General features: G+C 35.7%; 1 protein-coding gene across 5 annotated transcripts in view; it reads right to left on the bottom strand.

The window, feature by feature from the left end:
* The window catches only part of KHDRBS2 (KH RNA binding domain containing, signal transduction associated 2), a 342,378-nt gene that overhangs the window by 120,584 nt on the left and 206,162 nt on the right, over positions 1–15,632 (bottom strand). For all 5 annotated transcript variants that reach the window (XR_016464481.1, XR_016464482.1, XR_016464483.1 and 2 more), the window contains exons 5-6: positions 12,506–12,633; positions 10,215–10,410 (exon numbers count right to left, since the gene is read on the bottom strand). Coding sequence is in view for 2 of the 5 variants with exons in the window: in XM_090136217.1 (XP_089992343.1) it covers positions 10,215–10,410; positions 12,506–12,633 (324 nt within the window). In the remaining 3 variants the exon portion in view is untranslated. The remainder of the gene's footprint in view (positions 1–10,214; positions 10,411–12,505; positions 12,634–15,632) is intronic.

Raw genomic sequence — 15,632 nt, 5'->3', positions numbered from 1 at the left:
CTAGAAGAATACTGAGTGAGAATGGATCTTTTTGGTTTATTCGTTCAGTGTGTTTGCATGAAGGGCGCACCTGAGAAAAAAGTGAAAGGGCAGCTCAAGGAAAGTGAAAAATGACAGATGCTTGTGGCTTCTAACTCATCTGATAGATGCACTCAGAGTTAACATCAGTGTTTCAGTGCTTCTCTGCTTCTTATTTTTCCTTCTTTTTTTCTGTCAGTTAGTGTCTACACTGAAGTTTGACAAAATTTATCTTCCAATGAAATACGGGGTCTCTCCTATTTCTCCTCTGTAGCCTGATCTGTACAATCTTGACTTTTTTTTGGTTTATAATCATTTTCTTTCATCAGAACTGTATATTTTAGTATTTTATTTATATTCAGATTGCACAGACTAGAATAAAATCATTACCAGTTAAGTGAAGACTTTTTTTTTAAAGAAATTTTTCACATGATACTAATGTATACTTAAGATACTAAGTTTTAAGATACTAAGTTCCTAATATATTTTTAAGGTAGTAAGAAATGTTTATCTATGTAATTTAACTTATCAGATGTAGTATTGTGGATGATTTCAGATGTTACACTCCATGCATTTTTATATGATATCAACAAGAGATACAAAACAACAGCAGCTAGTCGAAGAAAGTTATTAGACAACTATGAATAATGGTACTTACAATGATTGTAGCAGCTATTAAAATGCAAGCAAACATAATTTCATTGGGAAAAAAAGCAGGTCTGTATGGAGAAAGAGCATTTTTCATCTCTAGCCATACACTTTATGGTCCCAAACCACTATACCGTATCCCTCTCCTAGTGATTTCTACATTCCCTAAAGGCTCTCTAGATCAAACTTAAGGTGTTATGTTTCATAACAAGACCAATTTTCTCAGTATTTTTGTTGTTCTTCAGAAAGATACAATAATTCTGCATCTTCAATAAAGTATAATAGATCCAGTAGTTTTAAAAATGAATGTATTTGGGAATGATACTGACATGTTTATTGACAGAGGTATTCAAATGAATGCTCCAATCACTTTAATATCACCTTTTCTAAAGAAATTAAAAGTGGGAAAAAATACAAGTAAATTGTACTCCATTCAGCTCATATGATATATAAGTGAAATTACTCTTTTAAATTCATGCTTGTATCTTTTTTTTACAACTTTTAGGAGTCCCAGGTTATGTTCATCACTCGTTCAGAATATTATTTTAAAGTCTAACCATTTTACGTGACCTTATGGAAGCAGAGATAACCAATTTATTTTTGTTTAGTTTCATTTAATTATTCCTGACACAAATATATAATGCCAGATTATACATGCTAATGAGCATAATGGGGAGATGGGTAAGAATCTATCATTCATTATTTCTTCCAAAACAAGAATTGGTGAATGTTAAACACTCTTTTTCTGGCTGATCTGCACCAGCTTTTCTGATTTTTGCCACACAAGTTTCTAAAGACAAGCCCATGGTTTTGATGCTGTGGTTAAGCTGCACCAGACTGGGCTAAGAAAAGAGCAGAATGAGAATTCTTACTTGCATCTGAACAATGACCCAGGGAAGACAGCTGAAAATAAAATTTCTACACTACAGCCTTAAAGAGAGAGAGCAAATCAATATGTTTTACAAAAGATGCATAATTAGAAAATACATGATTTAAAAAGTGTATTTCTCTGATCTTTCAGACTGGTTGCTTACTCTGTAACTCATGCACACTGTAGGCTACCATATGAAGTCATTATAGACAGATGTGTTGAAAGAAGTGTACCATATTTTTCTGTGCTGTAGCTTTAGACATCATGCATGCACATGAGTATCAGAATGTAAGCATGCATCTCTATATTCAAACAACAATTTACTGGAAATACTAAGGCAGTTGCAGAGTTATAAACCCTTCTCCCTCCGATGTTACTACATAATGGGACATTCACATTATGCCCAAGGGGAAGAAATTGTTGCCATGCACCTGCAGATGGCCTGCATTCATGGCATAGCTTGAGCCAGCCTTGTCTATACCAACATACACATGGCATATACAAATGTATGTCCACATGTGTGAAACTCTAAGATACACATTTGAACCTTCCTTAAATACTTGAAAAGAACAGGCATACTGCTGAACAGTTTATGGATCCCAAACAGGGGATAATTCACCTAGCACAACTAATTTATTTCTATGTGTAACTGAAATTCAGAGTTGCAAATACACCGAATATATTGAGGGAAAAAATGTTATAGGGATATAAGAATACTTTTAAGGCCTTTTATTACACCAATAGAAATCCTTCAATTATTCTGAGTAAGCATTAAGAATGCAGATAGAAGCAACTGGCGAAAAGGTCTGTCAGGCAGTGAATGAAACAGAACTGTGCTCTGGAATGTTTGTTTTTGATTCTAAGTGCAGCTGCTAAAAAGCTATCAGTGCAGTTTCACACAGATGTATTCTTTTGCAAGATGATAATATCATGGATGAGCTGAAAAGAAGAAAGCAGATGAACAGTGATGAAAGCTTCTTGAAACTGTGAATACTTTTTAAAAGCACTCTTAAAAGTGCAGGAGAACTAAAATAACATTTGAAACAACCTATACAAGATTTCATATAATATGGTTCCTAAGCTGTGCAGCTCATGTTTTAGCTACAAGTGAAAGTTTCTGATAAAAAATATGAAAGCAAAATGGTAGTACTGTTAGCTATATGTGAAATCTACTGATACACAGAGCAGTTTGTTTATGTACTGTACTAAAGAGTCATTAGTTACTAACCTGTGTTTATTGCAAAGGCTATGTAGGTATACTGGTATACATGAGAAAGACTGATATGCTAGAGGCAAAGTTGGTGTGATAATGTTAAGTGTCAAAGTACTTGTCAACTAATGCCTTTCCCAAAACCAGAACTAAAGGCTGCTATAATTGTCTGGCACATCTGAGTTTTCTGTGCTTACCAGTCCACAAGAAATAGCAGCACGCACTGAGATTTTCTCATTACCACAGAATTCATGTGTGTGCTTGGCTCCTCAGGAACTCACTGCTTATGATGAACCTTGCAGTCTGAAATTATTTAGTCTGTGGTGGACTAAATTTGGCTAAGATATGCTGTGAAAAAAACCTTGGCCTTCTGTTGTTACTGAACTCACTCAATAACTGAACTCTCAACAACTCATTAAATTGGATTTGTCCCAATTCTTTAATAGCAATGCTCTTCACTTGCATAAATTTGCATGAAATACGAGCTTATAACTTACCTTTGCAACCTGTCATAAAAAGAAAAACATGAGTAGAGATGCAGTCACACAAACAAATTTAGCCAGAAAATGCTTACAGAGTCATTTTGTACCTACCAAGACTGCTCTCTATCAGACAAATAGTCAAACGATGAACTGGGACATATCCAAATGATGGTAGACAAGTACTTTTGGCTACAGGCTCCTGAACAATTGCACTGTTTAATGATCAAATGCTGCACTGCACCAAACAGATAATTTTGTATCTATGGAGAATATTCCATATATTTTTAATGTAGGATCTTATGAATATAACAGCATACACTATGAATATTTAAGGACCATATGAAAGCTGGATGATCAGTGAGAGATGCCCTTCACTTAGATCTCCTTACAACAAATATAAATATTTATTAGGCTATAGTTGTATTAACATCATGTATAACACTAAAACACATATAGCTGCATCAGCATTTTCTTCTATAATCTGTCTAGCATAGAAAACAGTTTTGAATTGAAAACCTGATAAGGACAGAAATATTTTTTCAAAGTAAGGAGAGCATGGAGAGGACAAAGAAGAGTTTATCCTTCACACACAAAAAAATCTTTCTGGAGCATTTATAAGTAGATACTAAAGTTCAATGTATTTTATCAGTAAAGTTTAGTGCATTGCATAAATATTAGTTTTAGAATCAAATCGTATCAAGACAGTCATGTAGTAGAAGTCTACTTTACAGCACATTACACATTTCATGGCAGTTCTGAATGCAAAAGCAGTATTCACATTTACAAAACCACTTGGTTTCATAGTCTAAGACTTATTTCTTTAGACTATCAAATAAAAAGATATGAACAAAACTACACTTTGCACATGTAACTGAAAAGCTCTAGAATTCCAGGTTCCATCAGACACTGATGGTTTAAGGCTGACTGTGATTTTTGTTCTTAAGTGAAAAAGTTGCTGCTATTTTAATTCTGTAATTAAGTTGCTGGAATTTTTCACAATAGATATTTTTATATTAGCAATGGACTAAATTCTCCAAAGTCTGAATAACTAATAGAGAAATCCACTGCTCCTTCAAGAGATGACCATTCACAGAATTATTCTAAAGCCCAGCAGTGTCTTTCAGATAATATAGACATTATCCTGTTTACTGCTATTATAGTAAAAATAAAATTTGATTTTTCAAGTCACAGCAGATGTAAGTTGAATATAGCTTAGCTCTTTTTCTAAGTGCCTTGGGCGCAAGTGGGTAATCAATCATATTTAATCAATATGTTGTTCAGCCATGTAGATTCCCGTGTCTATAATTCCAGCTTTATTCAAATGATCTTTAGCCCCAGTACATTTCTCATTGATTCTTTTTCGTATGGAAGGGGTACAGAAATCAATAAATGGCACATCTTAAAACTCGCTAATACCAATTAAAAAAAAAATTGCCTTTGAATGTCATTCTATTCAATGCATAGACTGTTTCAAGATTTAGAACAACTCTCTTTAGTTGTCCCACACTCATTCTCACTGAGAACATCCTGCTGGGATTATAGAAATTGACTTTCAAAGTAGCAGAATCAAGTACCAGTTGCTCATTTTAACATATTCATTGAAGGACTAATACAGGTACAAACATGTCATGAAGCAGAAGTGCAGGTCTTTACATACAGTTTCAATCTACATTCAAAGTAGCAGATAGAACAGATTAAAAATCCCTGAGGATTTCAGTTTAAAATGTTAAGCAGAGACTTCACAAGCATAATTTTGGGAATTGCAGTCACATGTAAATGTCAATTATTTTTTTTAAATGTGTAAGTGTGACAAAACGTATAGGTTGGGACTGAGTAAACATGAGCACAGTTGTTTCAGTTTGTTTGAAAACTATTGAAAAATGTAAATAACCATTGGGCTTAAAATGAACAGCTGAGTGTGACATTTGCTTTCATTTTAAATAGCTTGAAATGAGAAGAAGAACAGCATGACATTAAAAGCACAATCTATCTTACTGTGTTGTTCTTTTTCAGTGTCTTTGTTTGAGTGCAGCTCTTCATTCATTCCAGAAGATTACCAAAAGCTGTGTTTGGCTGGTTTGATCAATAAAATGAGAGGCAAAAGAATATTTTTATCTAAAATTGCCCTTTTATCTGGCTGTCCCACACCTAAGAGCTTCGCCAGCTTCTCAGTGTCTTGACAGGCTGGTGCATTTCTTATAAACAAATTATATATTTATTTGTAAATACAAGAGCCTTATCTAGGTATTCATATTAAGATGAGTGCCTTTCTGTGCAGGGTGTTGTAGAAAATCTTGCCTATTTGATACAATACAAACTGTACAGAAATACAATATTTTCTCTTGTTTATTAGAAGTATATGACGTTAATTTTGTGATTCAGTTTGGCTGAAGCAGTTCATAAATGCATAGTAAAATTAATTTATATTACTACAAATATTAATGCTACCTTGAACTGAAAGCTATTCTGTTTTCCTTTGAACTATACTCTAGCTGTTTGGAGGTCCTGCCCTCTTCCATCCATTCTATGAATGAAACTGAAAGTGTAAGTTATATTTGAAATTTGTGTGTATTTTAGTCTTAAATTTATTCTAGTATACAATTCTTCACATCCGGCATAAGGGATTGAGTAGTAGGTCACTTCTAGATCTTCCACTGGAAGGAACTCGAGACATTAAGAATGATTATTTTAAACAATAGATTTTAATTTGAGCATCAGCTAAATTTTTGAAATAGCCCAAATGTAAGTTAAACCTCTTAACAAGGCCTACCATAGCTCTTAAAAATACAAAGAAAACGTTCACTGTTTTTCATTATAGCTCATTAAGATTAAGAAGACCGAAGCTCCAGAGACAAATGACTTTCAAGGCATGACCAGGAAGTACATGCACTTTTGACTTATATTTATATAAAATAAAATATATTGTCTGAAATAATCAGTGTCTTTATTTCCTCAGTAGGACATTTCTTCCACTGGAAGGTCTGTTCACACACTGTCACACTACTGTGTAAATCATGAATATCAGAGTCTTGTCTATCATTCTTTTGCTGTCTCAAAATGTGCCTGTAAGAGCTTAACCTTTAAAATTGTTTACCACTGTTGAGAAAAGACTCCAGAAGTCTTTCCTCAATTTGTAATAATGATGATAACTGTTAATTTTCCTGACTATAGTTCAAGTATATGAAAAAGTACATGTTCAACCAAACAAATCTTAACCACTATAATGAAAAAATGGCACAAAATCAATATTTCCATTGGCCTTATCAATAAAGGTCGTAATGAAGGGTTGAAACAATGTCTGAACTCATTTTTATTTACCATCTCCTATCTTGGCATACTGATACAGAACCAGCATAAAATTTGGTTTGATATCAGATCTCTAACAAACAAAAGTAATGCTTCAAACCACAACTATATAAGATGTAAATTAAAAAGAAGCAATTAAAATGCAATTCCAGTACCACTTTCTCTACTCAAAATGTCTCTGCCTAATGCAATGTAGAATATGAACCTAATTAAAAAACTTAATTTGATAAATTCCAAACAGATATTTCTTTTCACTAAAACCTGCTGGCATTGCTGCCATTCTATCATCCACTTTTGTGTTTTCAGAATCCTTTGAGTAAAACAACAACTTGGTGGTAAATCAGTATTTCTAGAAAGTTCCAGACTGAGTCATTGCTGTCAACTAGTGGTGGAATATGTTACAATACTTGGAAAAGAGAATTAAACAATAATTCAAATTAATTTGTGTACTTTATGTATGGAAGTATTCTGAGTATGATCCATAATGCATTTAATTGGGAATCACTCTGTGATTTCCCGTGAAAACAAAGAGTCCATGGTTTAGAAGGCTGTTATTTATTTTTAATAAAGCTTTGAATCCTTTTCAGAGATATTTTCAGTATGGCAACGCTTCTGAATTAGCTTCTTCTGAGGAAAGTTCACAATGACCAATTCAAGCCTCTGCTCTGAACTGTGCTCAAGTGAACATAGTTCACTTAAACAGAGCACATTGTACAATTTAGCTGCACTGAAGTAAGGTCAGTCACCTTTGCAGTGTACTCTTAGTCACCAGGTTACAAACACAGGACAAACCCTCTGATCACAAATGCTCCGTAGTTAATAATGAACTACTTTTAAGGCATGTAAGGCAAGTAGCAACCATTATTTTCCTCTGCATTTTCTCTCTAGTGTCTGTATCTCTGCTTCCTGTAGGTGGTCTTCAGAAGTTCCTCAGGGACCCTGTTCAAGCTACATCCAATATAAGCTGTGTATCTCTTTCAAAAGCAAGTGAAGAAAAGGGTGTGCGATGTGCCACTCCTCCTTCATGGAAGGGCTGCACAAGTGGACATATCCCTATTGAGCCCTCCTCTCTTCTGAAAGTTGTTCAAAACTACTTTTCCCTTGGTTGGGCTTTACATTCAAAATGTTGAATACAAATACATTCATCACAGCAGCAAGACTTTATTTTTCTTTGGAAACCTTCAGGCATTTTGTTTTATGGACTCTCCAAAGGCCAATAACAGAATACAGAATACAAAGGAGTGATCCAAACTTTTAAATGCTTATCCAAAGTGTTCAAACAGTTAGGTGTCTCAAAGTGAAAAAGTCAACACAATCTCTGATTCATAGAACTGAGAATATATATATATATATATATATATATATATATATATATATTTTTTTTTTTTCAGGAAAAACTGTTGAGACATTAAAAAAAGTCTGCTGCATCCATCCTATTCTATTTCTTGAATTCACTTTGAACTTAGCATCAAAATGAGTATATTTTATTGGAGCAAAGAAAAATAAAAAATGCAGTTAGACAAAATCAGTGACACTGCATTCATGTGCACTACTAATCAATCCAAAGGTGCTTGCATATCCTATGCAAAATTTGCAGTGGAGTACCACTCTCAGAAATGAAAGACATAAACATATAAAGAAATTGTACTATTCTTGAGTTATTCGTGAGTTGCCTACAAGCAGAAAATGAGACAGAGTAAATTGGATAAATTATTCATTGTAATTTAGTTTTTCATCTCTGGGATTGATTGTGAAAGAACAACAATTACACATGACATTTGTTGCTGGTCAACAAATGAATTCACTTGGTTTCAGCATCAAGACAGATAAATAGTATAATTGCTATTTAGGAAGAAAAATGGTGTTCATTACTACATTCAAAATTAAAAATATTTTCCCCTAAAATATTATTAACACTGAACTTTTCCTTCCACCTGTACACCTACAGTTTTAAATATTATCTCAGTTCACAAGATAGCAGGATGTATTTGGATTATGTTCATTAGTCTCTCCAAATTGGTAAGAGAGAGATTTTCATTGTAAACTGTTGGATAACGACAAATCTGGAAAAGCCCATATATTCTCAGCTGTGAAATATAGATGTTGGAAGGATGTAGGAGACTGAAGGATCTCCAAAACACATGATTTTGCTCTACAAGAAGAATGTTTACTGTTACTTAAGTAGGTAAAATAAAAGCACAAATGTGTTTGGTTTCATTGCAGTACTCTATTATAAATTAAAATCACTTTTGTGTGTATATATTGTGTTTCTGAGAGTAAAAGTCATGTAGAATTGCCTGAATATTTTCCTAATCTTCTGTAATCCAGCTGTCTCAACTTCTTCTTTCTTTATATTTGCAAAACAGGAAATGGCTAAGAAATGTTTCCTAAAATCTGTTTAATATCTTAGGATATTTACCAGCACTGTATATGAAAAAAAGATTTACTTCATTTATAATCTTAATCTTAAATTACAAAGATCCTGTTTTGAAATTGTCACTTGTGGATTAGGAAAAGAACTCTGCACAGAACAAGAAGATTTCATATATTATGTAACAAACAGATATACTATATCTGCCTATCTATATATTATCCATAAATGAGGGATATACTTTTTTTTTAATACTTATTTTTCTTTTCTTTCTTTCTTTCTTTCTTTTTTTTTTTTTTCAAGCAGGGCTTTATACTCATTTAAAAATAGAAACTGTGTTGAGGTAAATAATAGCAGGGACTTAATTTCCCTCCTCTTTTTTTGCAGCTGTTGTTCAGTTTTGGCTTTTGGCATTGACAGAAAGTGTGCCCCTGATTTGAAATGGCCATTTGAAATGATCTAGCCTCTATTCTTCAAAAACAGATGGTTGAGTAAAGCTTTAAAAGAAGGCCTCTAATTGAATAAAACTGAATCTTCTCAATAAAATGCTATCTTCTCAATGATTCTCCCAGTGATAGAATTAAAGTGTGGATGTGTTGTTCATCTTTCTTACCTTTGGATTTGTTACAGCTCAGAAAAGTCAGATTCTATATATGACAGTATTTTTTCCTCTACTTGAATATCTGTTGTTATGGTGATAGTTCCAGGAGGGAACATTAATGAGGATGACTTGAAAGGCTTGATGTTTACAGCGCAATTACTCGTAACACCTCATAAGAAAAGGTGACAGTTACTACTACTTCCTGCTAAATATGCATAATTGTATCAGTTTAAATGAAAAATAACTGTATTTCTATTTGTTAGGCATCTGTAACACAACTATGAATACAAGTAAAAAATCCATACATACTTATGTAATAAGGATGCAGAAGAATAAAGAAAACTTATTTTCCAAGAAAGGATATTATTTATTATTCCTAAGAATTTCACCTACAATAAACAGTATTTTTCAACTACAGCAGTCTTCAGACTACATTTATAGCCTGAATTGCTCTTTTGCAATAAACTGAGAGCTAACTAGCACAATCTTCTCATATCCAAAACTAAGCTGTGAAAAGCTCTGTGAACTCACATCACCCGAACCATAATTCTGCTGCCACATTATATCACCTAGACTGTGATTCACCAGCAGGAGGTATGCAGTAGAGACAGAGAGCTTATTTGACTAGATTCTTCAGCTCCAGAGATACTGGTAGTTCACCACAACAGTTTGGCTCACGTCTGTTATTGATGCATGCAATTACTTACATATCCTTCATATGCCTCATGTGCAGGTGGTGGGGGTGGTCTGTAGCCTGGGACCGCTGGGGCCCCCCTTGCTCGAGGTGTGGGAACACCTCTTGCTACAGGTGGGACGGGGAGAGCTCCACGAGTCACTGGTGCTCCTCTGGGTGCTTGGGCACCTCGTCCGGGAAGGGGTGGAGGAATTGCACCCCCACGGCCCCTGTGGGAGCAAAAAGAAGTGAATGCACTGGGGTGTATGTGAAGGGAGGACAGGCAAGTGCTACCCCACTATAAAGGCTTTTGTATTTTTACTGCAATTTAAAGTGTCATGCTGCTATGGGTTTTGGCAGCTATGATGTCAAGCTCTTTTAGGCAGTATCTCATGCAGAACTTCTGTTATGGAAAGACATTATTTCTAAGCTACTCAGTGCTTTTTACATCTGATCCTTCTTTTTTACTTGTACTAATGAAATCCTGGAGCAGTGTGATTCAATTTGCAGAGTTACTCTGAAGTAGTTCCAAAACAAGAAAAAAATGAGGATTTTTTCCATTGCTTCCAAAATACAAAAGCAGTCATCACTGTCAGTTTCATGTTTATTGGTGGATGGTAGAATTTGTCTGGCAGAAGATGATTCTGGATAGCAGAAAAGGGCAAGGCAAAGCAGGGACCATAAAAGGAGAGTAAGAACTTCTCCCTCCTGTTCAATTTAGTTCAGCACAAGCAAAGGATAGCATGAGATTTGGCCTTCCCCAGTTTACAGAGAGAGCAGTGCATAAAGACAAGCAGAGAAAGGTTTAGTTTAGCATTCTGTCCCTTATTTATGCTATATCCAAAACACTGGTATGTCAGAAGCAGCAGCAGCTGATCTTGGTTAAAAAGAGGTTCTGGTAACTAGATTTCCCAAACTAGAAGGAGGATGTATCAGAGAAACAATCTATGATTTTCCTTTCAGTATGTAATTTTATATATAAAAATAGTGTTGTAGCTGAGGATTTGCTCTACCAAACAGTTCTACAGTTCTATTATATTCTTTCTATTGTAGTAACTTCCATGGAAATAAGTAGGAGGCATTACTTTTAGAGCAACATATTTAACTTCGATATTTCAGGTCCTTTTTTTTTCTTTTTTTTTTTTCTTCCCTTACTCCTTTTTTAACATTCTGGGATTTCTTACTGTTAAGTAAGGAAAGTATCCAAGATCCTAGTTTCTGTCCTACTGCTCCAGTCAGTAGTGTTCAACAAGAAGGGAAGCCAGCAGTCCACTGATTATACTTTAACTAATTTAAAACTGCCTGTTGCAATGATGTTGTGAACATCACAGTCAAGTTCCTCACTGATCATCGTAGCAAGGAAATCTAATTTCTGAGCTTCAGAACACTTCCATTTGAAGACGGTCATGAATGTCTAATGTACAATGTCTTGGGTGTGTGTAACATATTACAGATTAAAAAAAAATAAATATCAAGAACAGAGGGAAAACACTCTCCAGGAAGGAAAAAGGGGCACAAGATCGGCCAGTTCAATTACCAAAGAACAACTTCTCTGTGAGCACAATCAAGGAAGCTCCGTATTGCATTCCCTCTAAAGTACGTGTTTTTCTTAGCACCACTTGCCAGGCCTATGAGTAGCCTGATAAATATCTTAGGCAACAAATTTTTAAGAGTTCACATTCAAAAATGAGCCATAAGGATTACAGGAAGATTATGTACTGTCTTCATGAACATGCAGAGGTATATGTTGACAATACACACACACATATACACAAAAAAATACTTGCAGGAATTCAGGAAACATTCATATACCAAAACTTTTAGATGATATCAGAGAAATTCATATACAAGTGATAACATATACAACAAATAAAATACAATTTAATATGTAGACTATAGCCTAGTATTATTCATATATTATGCCAAAAATAAGTAATGAGTTAGCAAATAAACAGCTATCCAGACTATGTAGCCTTCTTTGTCTACAGCACAGAATGCCATTTTATTGACCAATGATTTTATGACACCAACTATTCTGCTTCTGCATCAGCATTACAGTGTTTTCTCCCAGACATATCCTTCCACTAGCTTTATAATCTGTTCTGATTTGCAGTCTGTTACTTGCAACCCCCCCCCCCCCCCCCCTTATGACCTGTAAATTACAGATTGGAGAGCCTGGAACAATGTAGATAGCACAAGTTCTCAGAAGAAAAACAGTCAGTTTGATTTAATGACTGTGATGTATATAATTATTATTTTTAACTGCTTATTTTGCCATTGTTTACACTTTCTAAAACTATTTGCATAATAGATTAGCTACCACACCTTGAAGGAGCTGCAGGTGGCACACGGATCCCTCTTCCTCGAATACCCCGTCCACGTGCTGAATCCTCAGAACCATTCAAATATGACAGCTCTCTCAGTTGCTCCTGACGAATTTCATCATTATAATCCTGAAATGCAAAAGATGAAACTTACTACTGAAATGTTGTATTTTGGCTGAGATGCCAGACAACTTAAAACAGAAGTTAAAGAAATTACAAAGATGCTGTTTGGATGAATTGCCTTGCATTATTACCTGAAGGATTAAATATTTTTTTTTTTTTGTATGCACAAGTGATATGAAATTGATGTATTTGTGGACTGGAAAATATCAATAATATGCGGTCAGACAAATTTATGTGTATACTTAAGATGGGTATAAGCAAGATGTACACACAAAATTGAAAACAAAGGGCACAAATTTATGTTTACACAAAAGGTATAAACATAAAGTCTATCTGTAAACAAAATGCAAATAGACTTTCATATACAGAAGGTACAAATCGGAAACAGCGTGAAATAAGAACAAAAAAACCCATTTTGTAAATATTTGGTATATTTTTCTGGCAGAGAGCATTGTCTACTTTTATGTACTCCAAGCACATATTTCGCATAACACTGCACTTTGGCATACAAAATTGTTCACTGCATGCTTTTGATTGGATGGTTTCACAAAAACATACAGATGATTATAGCATTATGAAATTAAACTCTACAGTCATATCATTTACTGAATTTTATCATCATTGATTGCTGCCTTCAGTTATTCTGTATATCTATTAAAGAACTTTTGAAAGGAGCTCCCTTTAGGAGCAACAAGACAATGTTTACTGTATAAAATTGTTCAATTATATATAGAATAGGCCCATTCTAAGTCTGCAGGGTATCAACTCTACAGCACTGCAAGTTTCTGCTAGCTCAGTCAACAGAACATTGGATGATTGTTCTTTTCTTACTGATTCAAAACATATAATATTGGGTAATTTAAACTGATTTTACAGCCTTTGTCTTAGTCAGAACTCCCTTTTTCTTTAGTTTCTTTTCTTTTGCTTTCAGCTGAACATGGTAATAAGGGCTCAGTGCAGTAGCCATCTCTCTGTCAGTAACTAGTGTTTTTGAACAGAAAGTATAGATTTTCAGTGCTTCAGATTCTACATCCTTCAACAGGAAACTGTCATGGACTAACATTCAAGAATCAAAAAATGCTACAGTACCTGCTTCTTCTCCAATGGGCAACTGTCTAGGTTTACTTACAAGTAACACTTCTTTCTAGTCAAGTAGACCAAACAAACTGAGACAGGACCTGGATTTCACCAGTTTCTAATCCTTAACAAATTTCTGGAGTCAGATATATTATCAGTTGTTGGAGAGGGTCCAGAGGAGGGCCACAAAGATGATCAGGGGACTGGAGCACCTCCCCTATGAGGACAGGCTGAGGGAGCTGGGCTTGTTCAGCCTGGAGAAAAGAAGGCTGCGGGGTGACCTCATTGCAGCCTTTCAGTACATAAAGGGAGCCTACAAAGAGGAGGGGAATCAACTCTTTGAAAGGGTGAGTGACAGCAGGACAAGGGGAAATGGTTTTAAGCTGAGGGAAGGGAGATATAGGTTGGATGTCAGGGGGAAATTCTTTACGGAGAGAGTGGTGAGGTACTGGAACAGGCTGCCCAGGGAGGTTGTGGATGCCCCGTCCCTGGAGGTGTTCAAAGCCAGATTGGATGGGGCCCTGGGCAGTCTGGTCTAGCATTAGGTGGAATGGTGGTGGCCCTGCATGTGGCAGGGGGGTTGGAGATTCATGATCCTTGAGGTCCCTTCCAACCCTGGCAATTCTGTGATTCTGTGATTCTGTGATCAGCTTTCTTTGCCAGCAAAATGGGCTGAAGAAATTTGCAGATAATACTAACAGTAAATAGCTGACTCACTGAAAATGATAGAATCATGGAATCATAGAATATCCTTAGCTGTGTGAGGGGACGCACACAGACCATCAGGTCCAACCCCTGGCTCCACACACGACCATCCAAAATTCAACCCTATGTCTGAGAGTGTTGTCCAAATGCTCCTTGAACTCTGGCAGCTCAGGGTTTTGCTCACTGCCCTGGTCAGCATGTTCCATGTGCACCGCCCTCTCGTGAAGAACTTTTTCCTAACACCCCACCTGACCCTCCCCTGATGTAGCTCCATGCCATTCCCTTGGGTCCTGCTGTTATCACCAGAGAAATCAGCACTGCCCATCTTCTCCCCTGTGATGAGCTATAGGTGGCCACGAGGCCTCCCCTCAGCCTCTTTCGCTCTGAAAAAAACTAAATGACTGAATAAACTAAATGACCTCAACCACTCCTCCTACAACTTTTCCTCTTAGACACTTCCACCTCTTCACAGCCATCCTTTAGATATTCTAATAGTTTTATTTCCTTCTTATATTGTAGTGCCAAAATCTACACACACTACTCGATGTGAGGCCACACAAGCTCAGTTTGGAGCAGGACAATTCCATCCCTTCATCAATAAATAATTACAGAACTGCAATTTTGAGTGAATTTAAGAAGCTAGAAGGACCAACAGAAACCTCTTGACGGTCAATAAGAAGTGGTGCAGAGTTCTACACATTTGTCACAATGACCGGGCCCATACATTTTTAGAGGCTGGGAAATAACAGACCGAGTTAAAGCACTGTTGGAAGAAGAAAGTTATTGCAAACCTTGAATAGGCTATACAGATTCAAGACTCAATTAGACAAAGACATAACTGCCTTGGTTTTCTGTTTACTGTTGGCAGTAGGAATGCTTGGAGAGAAATACAGAAGACCTTCAATTGACCCTTCCGATAGACATTTCCAAGACTCTCTGAAGTTCTCATCTGTATCCAGGGTATTGTTTTTAGATTCCCGTGTTCAAAAGGAGCTATTTTTAGAAGGGATGACTTTTGGTAAATGTGATCTATGAAACAAAACAACTAAAGCTAGAAAACAAAATCCAACTCTTGCGTGGAGTATCAGAGAGGCTGGTGACCTGAGGGAGGTTTGAGTGATGAGGGAGAAACAGGAGAGGAAGTTTTCAAACAGTTTTGCCACTATTTTTTGTTTAATCTCAGGAATATATCCTAAAGAGATCCCAATAAAGAGCTAAGCCTC

This window comes from Phasianus colchicus, chromosome 2 (genome assembly GCF_987193195.1).
Source record: "Phasianus colchicus chromosome 2, bPhaCol1.hap1.1, whole genome shotgun sequence".
Lineage (NCBI taxonomy): Eukaryota > Metazoa > Chordata > Aves > Galliformes > Phasianidae > Phasianus > Phasianus colchicus.
Note: the sequence above shows the minus strand (reverse complement) of the source record. Positions and strands in the feature narration are given on the sequence as shown.